We start from the raw sequence: 13944 nt of genomic DNA on the forward strand, positions 1-13944 counted from the left end.
ACTATATTTCAAGAAACAGAAGATGGAAAATATTTACTTATATCTGATCTGAAAAAGAATCAAAGGGAAATGAACTAGAATGTAGCACAAAAACATAGGAAGATGAAAAATATGAAAGATGTAAAGAGACACAGATGACTGAATAAGAGAGACTAATATATGTCTAATAAGAGTTCCAGGGGTACCTGGGTGGCGCAGTTGGGTAAGTGTCCAACTTTGGCTTAAGTCATGATCTAACAGTTTGTAAGGTTTGTGAGTTCGAGCCCCATGTTGGCCTCTGTGCTGACAGCTCAGAGGCTGGAGCCTGCTTTGGATTCTGTGTCTCCACCTCTCTCTCCCCTCCCCCACATGTGCCCTGTCTCTCTCTCAAAAATAAACGAACATTTAAAAAAAAAAAAAAACCACTTCCAAGAGGAAGGGAGACAGAGAATGGGTCAGAGGCAATACATGAAGAGATAATAGGTAAGAACTTTCCAAATCATATATTTAAGAAGCTCACTAAATCCCAAGCAAAGTAATAAAAAATAAATCCACATTTAAATATATAGTGTAAAACTATAAAACATCAAAAACTGAGATAGAATTTTTAAAAACCATTTGAGAAAAAGAGAATTACTATCAAAGAAACTAAGATTAGATTCACATTCGAAGACAATGCAATTATACTTGGCATTTGTTGATACAAGACCTATTGGGACACCTGGGTGGCTCGGTCGGTTGAGTACCCAACTTTGGCTCAGGTCACGGTCTTGCGGTTCTTGAGTTTGAGCCCCACAATGGGCTCACTGCTGTCAGTCTGTCAGTGCAGAGGCTGCTTCAGATCCTCTGTCCCCTTCTCTCTGCCACTCCCCTGATTGCACTCCCCCCAAAATAAATAAACCTTAAAAAACAAAAAGACCTAACAATGTAGACTTTTATATCCAGCATAATATCTCTCAAGATAGCAAAAGAGCATCATTTTCAGTCAAAAACTGGCTGTTCCACTAGAATATTCTCATTAAAGAAAACTTTAAAACATGTCCTCTGGCACAAAGAAAGTGATCCCAGAAAAAATAACAAAAATGCAAGAAAGGATAAAAAGCAAGGCAAATAAAAAAAGGGTAATTCTAAACAAACAGTGACAGTTATTTGTAGCTATTATGTCTTAAGGAGTTTAAAAGATAAGATAAAATAGTACAGAGAAGTTATTCAAATAAAAGTAATCTAAGGTCTTTACTTAATAGGAAAATAAAGACACCTAAGTCTAGACTCAAATGCAAATACATATGTTAAAAATTTTAACAACCACTAAAGCGAGAATGAATAATTTCCAAAACAGTAAAGAAAATATTAAAACAAAAATCCAAACAAAGTCAAGACAGAAAAGAAATACTGAAAAGTAGAATAAAAAGCATGGAATAAGGCAGTAAAAATAAGTCCAGAAATGTAAGTCATTCAATACATGTAATGGATCATATGAATTATGTAAAAAGCAATATAAACAACACCAGCTATACTTGTTCAAATGAGATACTAAAGGCATAAAACACTTGAAATAAATGAATAAAACCTGAAAAATACTTAAAAAAAAAAGAAAGCTGCCAACTACATTAGTGGCAAATTAAACATCCGAAGGGTAATGCATCAAAAGACAAAGAATTCAGTACATAACAACAGATAGTTCAGGGGCGCCTGGGTGGCTCAGTCGGTTAAGCGTCCGACTTCGGCTCAGGTCATGATCTCATGGTTCATGGGTTCGAGCCCCGCGTCGGGCACCGTGCTACTAGCTAGCTCCGAGCCTAGAGCCTGTCTTCAGATTCTGTGTCTCCCTCTCTCTCTGACCCTCCCCTGCTAGCGCTGTCTCTCTCTGACTCTCAAAAATAAAAAAAAACATTAATAAAAAAATTAATAAAATAAAAAACAACAGAAAGTTCAATTCACTAGGAATATGGAACAATCTGAATCTTAGCTTCAACTAATAATGTCCTGAAAATACATAAAGCAAAAACTGATTAAGATGATGCTAACTGACAAATCAACATAGAGATATAATATTCTCAGTAATTAAAGAATAGATCTGATGGCTAAAATAAAAAATATACAAGATTTAAAAATATAATTAATCATTTGAGCTAATGGACAAATAGAAAACACTGCACATAACAAGAGCAGAATACTCATTCTTTTCAACCCAGTAGGTAATAATTATGAAAGCTCACTATAAGTATGCCTTGACAAATGTCAAAGGTTTGATAACATGACCATATACCTATCTATGTATAATACAGTAATACTGTATATCACATAATAGTACATATATAACTGTTATTTATTATATTTTCTACTACAGTACTATAATCAAAGTGGAAATCAATACTTAAGAAAAACATTACATAAGAATTTTAAAGAATTTCTAATTATGAACTCATAAAGAAAATGAAGAAAATTTTCAGAACTGAAAAATAGGAAAATGTTTTATATACCAAAACTTGGGAGACAGAGCTAAAGCAGTATTGAGAGGGAGATTTCTAATCTGTTTATATTAGGGATAATGAAAGAGAACACATTTGTGCAATAAATATCAATTTCAAGAAATTAGAAAAAGAGAAAAAAAAACCCAGTTTAAGGAACAACTGGTAAAGTTATGTATAAAAATTAATGAAACAGAAAACAATGATATAACAGAGAAACAAAAACGAAGAAGTCAATTCACTGACAAGACTAATAAAAACTGACAAAATTTTCAAATCAAGTGGAAAAAAAAAGGAGGTTAATACTACTACCACCGAAGACACTTAGATCATGCCACGCCTCTGCTCAAAAATCCTGGTGGGTTCACAGCTTACTCAAAATAAATGCAAAGTCCTCACAGCAGCCTACAAGGCCCTAGGAGCTGGCTTCTTGATCTTTTCAGACCTAACCTCTTACTATTCGCTTGTCTGCTTGTTCAATGCAATGCAGTCACACTAGATACCACTTAGCATTTGCAGACACCAAAATGCTATTTCCCCAAACATCTCCATGCTCATCACCTTATCTCCTTTAAGTCTCTGCTCAAGTACTATCTTCTGAGAGAACTTTCCTGATCACCGTATTTAATACCATAGACTCCACTCTGGCACTCCCTCCTCATTCTCCTTTCGTGCTCAGTTTTCTACGTGAGCACTTATCACCACCTAAAATAATATGTATTTTACCTATTTACATATCTGTCCCTCTCCTCATGCCCCTAACCATAAATTCCAGAATGCTGTCTCCCCCTCCCCCTCAATGTATAGGTACTCCTGAATTAATTGAAAACGACTGCATCAGTGTGTGACAGAGAGTATTCCACCCACTGTCCCACTCAACAAGAATGTGACCAGTTAACAGATTTGTTCAACAGCAGTAATTTCAACAAATGACCAGCCGTTTTGTGTTTGCTATTCCCAACAAGTGACCGCAATGTAACTATAATGAGTTTGGGGAAATGGAAACCTTCGCTATATCAGACATAACAGAATTCTGGCTCAATGTCACTGGTCAGATAATTACAGCTAGTGGCTACTGCACGCCAGCATGTGCACCTCTTCAGAGAACTAAGAAAACAACTGGGCCTTGGTGATGGAGTAGAAAATTAGGAGTGCTTAACATCTGCTGCCATCCATAATAGACTCTGAAACTTAAGTATTAATACTCCACTCCCTCTGTATTTTAAAAGTATACCTGGCTTAATGTATTTATGTCAGTTGCAATATCTAAGAAACCACTGTGATCTATCAATGGTACCAAGGTAAACGCCATTTATGATGTTTTTGTGATCTATCAATGATACCAAGGAGGATCTTCGGCAATTTTTAATTGAGATATAATTCACGTGTCATTTTAAATATACGCATCAATGCTTTTTTCATTGTGGTAAAATGTGCATAACATAAAACTTACCATTTTAAGTATTTTTAGGTGTACAGTTGAAGGAAGATGTGTATCAACAATGGTCTTTAACATATTCACAAGGTTGTGCCACCATCCTACCATCTCTTTCCAAAATCTTGTCACCACTCCCAAATGGAGCCCAAACCTATTAAGCAGTCACTCAGTCCCCACTCTCTCCCCACCCTTCCTTCTGAGAAACCATGAATCTATTTTCTGTCTCTATGGATTTGCCTATTCTGGACATTTCATATAAATGGGTAGCATTTGTGTCTGGTTTCTTTCACCAACCATGTTTTCTAGGTTCGCCCATGTCGTAGGATCCATCAGCACTTCCTGCCTTTCTATAGCTGAACAAGATGTCACTGTATGAATGTATCACATTTTGGTTAGCCATTTACCAGAGGACAGACATTTGGGGTACACATAATTTTTCAGTATTAAAATTAGGAAAAGGCTAATTTTGTGCCCATGAGTAAACATTCTCTACAATAGTAACTGGATCAAATATTTATTTAAAAGCTGACACATGGGGCGCCTGGGTGGCTTAGTCGGTTGAGCGTCCGACTTTGGCTCAGGTCATAATCTCACGGTTCGTGGGTTCGAGCCCCAGGTCAGGCTCTGTGCTAACAGCTAGCTCAGAGCCTGGAGTCTGTTTCAGATTCTGTATCTCCCTCTCTCTTTGACCCTCCCCTGCTCACGCTCTCGCTCTCTCTCTCAGAAATAATTTTTTTTTTAAAATGCAGCTTCCTTGTGGATGGCTCTGTGATGGGGCATAGGAGACAGAAGCTAAANAAAAAAAAAAAAGAAAGCTGACACTGCCAAATAAGCTAAGCGGCTTATATTCCCACAGTGCGTGACAAGAGTCACTTCTCTATACCTTTATATTACTACATTTTATTTAAAAATTTTTCTAAGCTAAAAGGAAAAAAGATCTCATTTTGATTTCTTTGGTAACTAATGAGTTATAATGAGTTATATCCTTTTTATACTTACTGGCCACTTATTTTATTTGGTGTTAATTTTTTTTTTTTTTACCAATTTATTATTTTTACTGACTTGCAGAAGACATGAGTATTTTAGTAATTTTAAGACATATACATGTTATTTGTGCTGAAAATATTTTCTCCCATCTGTCACTCATTTTTAACTATGGTACCATTATTTTCAGCTGGATGTGGATGCAATCTAAATTTCCTATCTTCCTTTTTATCATTATTGGGTCTCCTTTTCTGCTTGGAATAACCTTTCCCTTTCCTGAGACTTATAAAAATCTACATTTTTTTCTATTATTTTCAAAGTTAATTTTTCACTCAGCCTTTAATACATCTAGGTCTTATTCATGGAGTATTTGATAAAACTCTAAATTTGTGTTTAAAAAAATTAATAGCCAATTAACTTCAATTTGAGTAATTTATAGCCTACGCTTTAATGCCATTTTTACAATAAATTGTTATACATTTAGATCTGTTCCTACTTTTTCCATTTTGCTCCTCCGATTTCTGTACTAACACACCATACTATCAAAGCTTTCAAGTCCACTTTAACATCTGATACACAAATACCTAATTCATGATTCTGCTTTTGCAAAATCTTCTTGGGTTTCCAGCACCTTTATTCTCCCAGGTAAACTTTAGAATCAACTTGTAAACTTACCTGTTGATACTCTGATTAGAATTGTATCAAATTTATGCATTAATTTGGAAAGGATTGATACGTTCATAATGATATTAATTTTATGTTTCTAAGAAGATAGTAAGTTCTCCATTTACTCAGGTCTTGGTTTTGTATCTTTCAGTAAAATACTATAATTACATTTTAATGAACTGAGTATAATCTCGCTTCTATGTGTGCCTATTTCTCACTGCTATATAAATAAAATATTTTCCCCACAGTTTTTTGAGTAAAAATCATATTCCTGTATCCTATAAAATGATGAGGCTATCAGATAATGTTTAAAACCTACTTAAGCTAGAAATTCCAGGACTTTCTATAAACATTCCAAAGAACAACACTAAAAGTCAACTAAACAATAAACAAATCTGTGTAAAAAAGATGAAATATATACACAAAGGAGGAATAACTGGTTTCATTTTGAATACTAACTCTGACCCATCAGAAATGGCTGCCAACAGGTAATTTAAGAATTCTACTGAAAGAAAATTCTTACAATTTAGCTTTTAAGACACTTTTAAAAACTAACTTCTCTGGAGAAAACATCCTTGAAATAGTAGTTTCAACACTGACACCATAATGTATTATTACTCTTGACTAAAGTCATCAGGAATGCATGAACATCAAGAAATTGTACCGGAAAAAGTGGTTTCAGTACTTTTAACACTTACAGTTCAATTTCAACCATTCCTTTGGAACATCCTCTCTTCACAAAAAAGCCAACCTAGAATAAGAAAAACAATATGCACTGAGGGATGACATTCCCAGGTCATCACAGATTTAGTGAAGTCATTGTTATTTGTCAAATTAAAATCCTTTCAATAAGTATTTTCTCCGTCCACTCCCATCACTTTCCCAGATTTGGGTCCCTCCATTGTTTGTACCCACCAGTGACAATAATATTAACTACCATTTACTGAACATTCTATGTACCAGACAGCCTCTTACAAAGCTCATGACAAAACCAGTGATACAGAGCAAGGAACTGAACCCATGTTATCTGGCTCCAGAGTCTGTGTATGTAGCCTCTACAGTAAAAATTCTCCTCAAAGGTGAAAAAACCAGTGGGAAAATGGATTCTACAGTTTAATCATAGAGCTACACCAAAACCTCTTATTTCCACTGGAGACTCTGGAGTTGCACAGATAAAATATTAACAGCCACTCTAATATTACCCATCCTGTTATTAACAAGGATATAATTGTCATTCTCTTAAAGAAGAGCAATACACATAGGAAATACAACTTAAGTACAATCTATGTGATAAAATACACATTTTTTTAAAGCTAGTTTGTATATATGTATGACCAAAATCTTGCAGACAGACTTTGGGCCTAAAAAATAAATCAGACTGGATCTTCAATCAGGCTATAAAATAATTCTTAAAAAAAAAAGTGGAAAATATACTTTGTAAACAATTATCTTTTTAATAGTGGTAGCAGCAGTGAGGACAATTGGAATCACAACAGTGAACACATTAATAAGCATTACCATACAATACTCTGCTAAGCAATTTATAATTTTCTCTCGGAATACTCATGAGCAATCTTATGAGGTATATATTCTATCCCTTTTACGGATGATGAAACTGAGGCCCAGAAATTTGAAAAAGGAGGACCGTCCTTGTAACTAGTAAGTACAGCTTACAGGCATTAATATACACCATCCAAGTTCTAATCTCAACTCTGCCATAAATATGTAAGTTGTTTTGATTCTGACCAGGTTACTTAACCTGTTTTAGTTTCTTCATAAACAGGAAAACCAACAGCATCTTTTTAAGAGTGTGATCTGCTCACTAGCTTGCATCAGTTAAAATACTTGGTACCAATAAGAAGGAAAAAAATCATGAGGTAGTTCTTATTATCAAGTGTACATATGGATCATATAGAACATGCCAGTATTAAATTTTTATACTACGATTAACTATAAATATAACATTAAAAACATTTTTACTGGGAACTTGTGCAGCCCGTAAATATATATGGGGTTACTCAAAGGTCTAAAATGTGCCCCCAAGAAACCCTGCACTCCACGATCTTCTTTAAAACCCCTACCACTCAAGGGTAAGATCTGTCTTCCCTTTTGGCAACCACCACTTTGTTCTTTATTGGAGTCTGTTTCTGGGTTGTTTGTTCATTTTGTTTTGTTTTGTTTTAGAGTCCACATACAAGTGAAATCATATGTATTTGTCTTTCCCTATGTAACTTATTTTGCATAGTGTAACACCCTCTAGGTCTATCTATGTTGTTGCAAATGTCAAGATTTCATTCGTTTTTATGGCTGAGTAACATTCTACACGATGTCTTAATGTCATGTTAAGTCTTGATATCTGATAGGGCAACTTTTCCCATTTTGTTGAATTTCTTAATGACTATCTTAGCTATTCTTGGCCCTCTGGTCTTCCATCTGAATTTCAGAACCTGCTTGTAACTGACCGGAATGATGCGGAGTATGTACATTAATGTAAAGAATGACATTTTTATATTAGGTCTTCCAGCCTGTTCATACGGTACGTCTCTCCATCTATTATCAAACTCTAATATTTTCAAATTAAATAATATAATTTCTACATCGCGTATAAGTCTTACATACGCTCTGTTAATTTACTGCTATGTAAGCTGCACTGTGATTGCTACGGTAAATGATGTCTATTTTTAATTGTGTTTTTCTGTTCATTGTTAGTGCACAGAAATGCAACATATTTGTTATGTAATCTTGTATCTAGCAATGTTGGTAAATTTCTATATTAATTCATTTGAAGGCTTATCTGAGGTCCCTTTTGTGGTTTTCGTTGCAGACAAGCATATAGTCATAAATGACTCTTCTCTTTCTTTCCAACTTATATCTCGTTTTACCATACTGTTCTATCTAGAACTTCTAGTACAATGTTGATAGCAGTGATAGCAGGTAATCTTGACTTGTTCTTGAACCTGCTGTATATTTTCAGATATCTTTTATACAATTAAGAAAGGTATCCTCTACTCCTAATACGCTAAGAGTTTTTTTTAATCATAAATTACTGTGGAATTAAATGTTATTTCTCTACTGAGATGATCATGCAGTTATCTTTTCAAACATGATTATGTAAAAAAAGTCTATAAAATGTGATATGTTCATTTTTTTCTAATGTTCAATCTCTCATTCCTTGAGTAAATTCTATTTGGTCATGATGTATGATGCCTTTTATGTATTAGATTCAACAGACTACAGTTTCTTTTCCTTGAGATTTTGCTCTTATACTCATGAGTGAGACTAGCTTATAATTTTCTCATTCATCCTTGATGGATTCTGGTATTTGGTGTCATATATTCTTTGTGTAAAATAGAAAATGACTGCCATTACAACTAATGGATAACTATCTTTGACGTTCTAAGAAAAAATTTAACAGCTGCTTTTTCCTACTAAGAATCAGTTTGAATCATTTATATAGTGGTAGAAATCTATACATTTACAACTTTAAGAATTTAAGCTAGTTTACTAGCATGACATTGTTCATAACAGTCTTTTTTGGTTTTTTAGAGGAGATAAATCAATGTTATTGTCCATCATTATTTTATCCAAAACTGGAAGAAACATCTCATCCTCCTCTTCTTGCCCAACCTCATCTTCTGGAATAGTGACAGTCCAGCACCTGGCCATTATTTATAACTTCAACCAGAAATTGGGAGTGGACATCAATTTGGGCTGTTCTTCAACCTTCCGCCCTTGGGAGGGCTCCTCCGCCCCAATAAATGTTGGCAGCATGCTATTGTTAATGCTGAAGTGACACTGACCTTCCTTCCTGCAACTTTCTGCAATAATTTGGCTTCTGTCCCATATACTTCCAGCTCTCAACTTCTGGACATCTTGGGGAACGATTCATGCTTCCAGATCTTCTTTTCCTCCTTACTCTCATCATTCAGGAATTCAACAAAATTCAACACCCAGGAATTTGTCCCCTTGGGTGTTCATGGCGCTGCAGCAGCAGATGAGGCAGCAGGGCCGGCCCGGTGGGCAGCAGCCACCGAGCCCAGTGTGCAACGCACACGGCCCAGCAGAAGCAGCATCAGAGTGGTGGAAACGTGTAGGCTCCATGATATTCTCTCATAATCATTTAAATCTTGGCTGCATTCTAACAGCGCCCTGGTGGTGGGCATGACGGCAGTTCAGGAAAATGCCAGCTCTGCTGCAAGCCCACAGTAGGGCTCCATTTGTTCGTTTGCTCTGATGCAAGGTGTGGTGTTTTAACTGGCTCTGTTCAGTGAAAATGTGAGTAGAACATAGGACTTTCTGGAGGAAACCTGAACAGCCAGTTCCCTTTCCCAAAGTGGCAATCATGGAAGAATGTATTGAAATGAAGACTTCATGAGCCTAGGTTCTCAAATGACTACAAAGGGCCTATACTGGGTAAGTAACAAGAACAAGAATTAATCTTCTCATTGTTAAACCACTTAAATTGGGGAATTGTTTCAATCATCACACAACATATCTTTATCGCATTTTTACACTCTGTTTTTCTTTTTAAATGTTTAAGAGAAAGAGTGTGAGTGGAGAGTGGTGGGGGTAGGGGGAAGAGGGTGAATCCCAAGCAGGCTCCATGCTTTGAACGAAGAGCCCAAAGTGGTGCTTGATCCCTCAACCCATGAGATCATGACCAGGGCCGAAATCAAGAGCTGGACCCTTAACTGACTAAACCACCCAGGTGCCCCATTCCTTTTTTTCTACTTTATCTACCCTCAACCCCTTTCTTCTCAAAAGTTGCTGATTTTTGGTTTTGTTTTTTTAATAATTTATTTTTCAATTTCCATTAAAATTTCTTCTTTACCTATATATAATACAGAAGCAAATTTTTCATTCCAAACAAATGGGAAAAGTTTAGTTATCCTTGTTATTTCTCTAAAAGCATTATGACCAGAAAATTTGGTAAATGTGGTAGCAATTCTCTGACTTTTTTTACACTTGCATTTGGCTCAGTATTTGGATTTAGAAATGCTCCATTTGTGCTAAAAAAGAATGTAGGCTCTCCCAAGTGTTGAGTGCAGTGTTTATAACCTGTCCATTAGTTCAAACTGACCTGTTGTTCAAATTTTCCGTATTCTAAATTTTTATCTGACTGATCTGATTACTGACAGCTGTCCAACCATGATTATGAATATGTTAACTTGTCAGTAAGAGTTCTGATTCTGCTTAGATGTCTTAGACCTACATTATATGAATTCAAGTTGAGAAATGAATTATCTTCTTGCTTAACTGGACCTTTCAATATTTAATGACCGTATCTATCTCTATAAGCACTTTTTGCTTAAAGTCTATCTTGCCTAGTTATCAATTCAGCTATACCTTTCTTTCATATATTTGCCTATGTATTTCTTCATGGTTTCATTTTTAACTTTTCTGTAACTTTTTATTTTAAATACGCTTGTTGTAAACACGAGTACTGAGCTTCATCTACTCCAGCAGACTTCAAAATTAAACATGAATTTAGACGACTAATAATTACTGCGACTATTCAACCATTTCATATTTTGTAATAATCTCTCTACAGTCGTTTTTCTCCTCCTCTCTAAAGGCTTCTTCTGGGCTGTTTGGGCAGTCATTGTTTCTTCCTTCCCCTCTCCCTATGTTTTTATCTTTGGAGGATTTATCAATTTCAATTGTCTTAATAATGGTTTACCTTAGAAACTTTAACATGCAAATTTAATTTAATAAACTGGAAGTTAACAAATTATCTTAACTTCTACCTGACAATATAAATCCATGGGGTGTTTTAACTCTGGTGGCTGCCAGGAAAGACAACATTTCTATCTTGTTTGATCTAAACTTCACAACTAGGCATTATTTTCTGTAGTTTGCATTTAATTTCCCTACACATTTACGTGTTTTCTTTTCTTTTTTTTTCCCCCTCACCATTTCTTCTCACATCTTAAGAGTTTCCTTCTGGGATTATTTTTTTCTTCTTCCTAAATTATATCCTTTCAAAACTCTTCTAGTGAGAATCTCAGGTCCCCCCTCCCCCCTGACTTCTGCTCTCATTCTGGGAACAAATACTATTGTCCCCGGTCTTCTGTAATTCACTACAATGTATCTGTTTGTATATTTTTTTCCATTTATCCTGCCTAGAACAGATCAGGCTTCTTGAATCTGAGGATTTAAATTTCACAGTTTCTAGAAAATTCTTAGTTATTGTTTCTTGAAATACTGTTTCTTCTTGGTCTATTACGTCTCTCTGGAAATACTGACATTCAGTGGATCACCTTTACCTATCATGTCTCAACCTTGATTTTTCTCTTTACTTCTATATTTTAAGAAATATGTTCAAGTGTTTTAGTTACAAATTTCTTTTCTCAAATATGTCTGCTTTGTTTCACCTGTCCACCAAATTTCTATTTTCAAGTAACATATTTTTATTAAGTTCTTTTTGATTCTTTGTCAAATTTACCTCTAGGTTACTTACTCCTGTTATTCTTGCAAAATTCTTTTATTTCCTTAAACAAATTAAATATCCCTAGTTTATTTTCTTCATCTACAAGTTTTGTAGGTCTGATGATACAATCTGCCACTTGTGTTGGCTTCCCTAGTGATTGATAACCTCCTATGTTTTGATTGTTAACTATGGATTCATGAGTTCTGTGGGGCTTTACGTTAGAATTTTTAGGGCTCAATTTCATGTATTTTCCTTCACAGGATTTGCACCTGCTTCTGCCAGGTGCCTGGAGATATTACTAACTGGGACCACTTTAAAATTATCATTTACAATATTAGGCCACAGAGGTAAGACAAATTGTGGCCCTAAACGTGTGCTAAGGCTTGTGGTTAAGAATTCTTTGGAAGACAAAACAAAACCAGATTCATAAACACCGAGAACTGATGATTGCCAGAGGGGAAGTGGGGTGGAAAAGGGATCAAGGGATTAAGAGGTACAATCGTTCAATTATAAAGTAAGTAAGACACAGGGACATAATATACAGCATAGGGAAATACAGTCAATAAGTCTAACAACTTTGTATGGTGACAGCAACTAGACTTACTATGACCACTTCATATGCATATATTGACTATATTGTATATCTGAAACTAATACAATATTATATGTCAATTATTTTTCAATAGAAAATAATAGTAATCGGAAGACTTTCTTTTTTTCTCCACCAAATTCAGAGCTAACAATCAGGATAAGTAAGTAGGTAACTCTGTGTCCCATTCTGCAGTGTTTATTTTTCCTACTAAACAGAGTTCCTGACTTCAAGTTTCATCTTCTAGCCCTCCTCTACTTCAGGGTCCCCAATCCAGAGCAACCAACCCAAAACCAGGCTTGAGGGGGCAAAGTAAGCAAACACCCCTGGGGAAACAACTCCAGAGCTTGCCTAAGTCTTAGATGCACACAATTTTGTTTCTGCCCTTGGTCAATTTACTTCACCTTTCCACAAGCCCAACAATACACATTCAAGAAGACATTTTATCCTACCCCTAAGAATTTCAAGTATTACCTACTGGGAGAATTCTCTAGGGATATAGAGAGTCCAGAATACTTCTACAGTGGCAATCTCCTCCCAGCATCTCTGTCTGCCGACTTCATTCTTTACGTTCAAGCTCCACATGTTTGTTACACCCGAGGAACTGAGACACGGGAGGTGATTCGATACTAAAACCAAGTCACAATTCCGAATTTTTTAAAAATACTGATGGTAACTCACCTTATCCGCCCGTCCCATGAAAGCAGGTTTGCCTGCTAATCCAAGACAAATGGCACAAACGATGCTGGACTTTCCTGTCCCATTCGCTCCAATTATCATATTCAAGTGGGGTCCGGGAGACACTTCACAGACATCATACGTCCTGGATCACAAAGAGGCGAAATTACTACGACATAAAAAGTGATCTTCACCAAAGCACTTATTCTTGCTTTACATTATCTACAGGCTTTCCTTGAATTCCTTTAGAAGCCAGCAGACCTTACATTCTAATCCAACTGGACTTGGTTCACTCAGTGGAACTCTTCCAGTAACCACGGTCTTCCAGGCCACTTCGGTTCTCTAAGCCTATCCATCCTACCCCATTCCTAAAACTCAAAGTGCACTCATCGTGAAAATAAAACAGGCTAGTTCAACATTTTGCAGCCACCTTTCCCCTTCTCTTCTCACCCAAGCTTTATTTCGTCACATTCATACATTCTTCAGGACTTGCAAAATTTTCTGCTTCCATGGCTTCAAAGGGTAAAAGATTTCCTAACTGTTAAACTCAGTGGGCTCTTTTCAGTCTTATTATCTAACTCTGCTGTAGCAAACGATATTTTTGAAACATTTTTTCTGCTAGGCTTCTGAGAGAATACTCTCCCACAGTTCTCCTCTAGCCTCTCTGAACACGTCCTTCTCAATCCGAGTTCCTCTTTTTTTTTTTTTT

General features: G+C 35.8%; 1 protein-coding gene across 1 annotated transcript in view; it reads right to left on the reverse strand.

Moving 5' to 3' along the window:
* The window catches only part of SMC5 (structural maintenance of chromosomes 5), an 86652-nt gene that overhangs the window by 70635 nt on the left and 2073 nt on the right, over nucleotides 1–13944 (reverse strand). The window contains exons 2-3 of the mRNA XM_077759295.1: nucleotides 13239–13380; nucleotides 6237–6289 (exon numbers count right to left, since the gene is read on the reverse strand). Coding sequence (XP_077615421.1) covers nucleotides 6237–6289; nucleotides 13239–13380 — 195 coding nt within the window. The remainder of the gene's footprint in view (nucleotides 1–6236; nucleotides 6290–13238; nucleotides 13381–13944) is intronic.

This window comes from Crocuta crocuta, unplaced genomic scaffold (genome assembly GCF_008692635.1).
Source record: "Crocuta crocuta isolate KB4526 unplaced genomic scaffold, BGI_CrCroc_1.0 scaffold41, whole genome shotgun sequence".
NCBI lineage: Eukaryota > Metazoa > Chordata > Mammalia > Carnivora > Hyaenidae > Crocuta > Crocuta crocuta.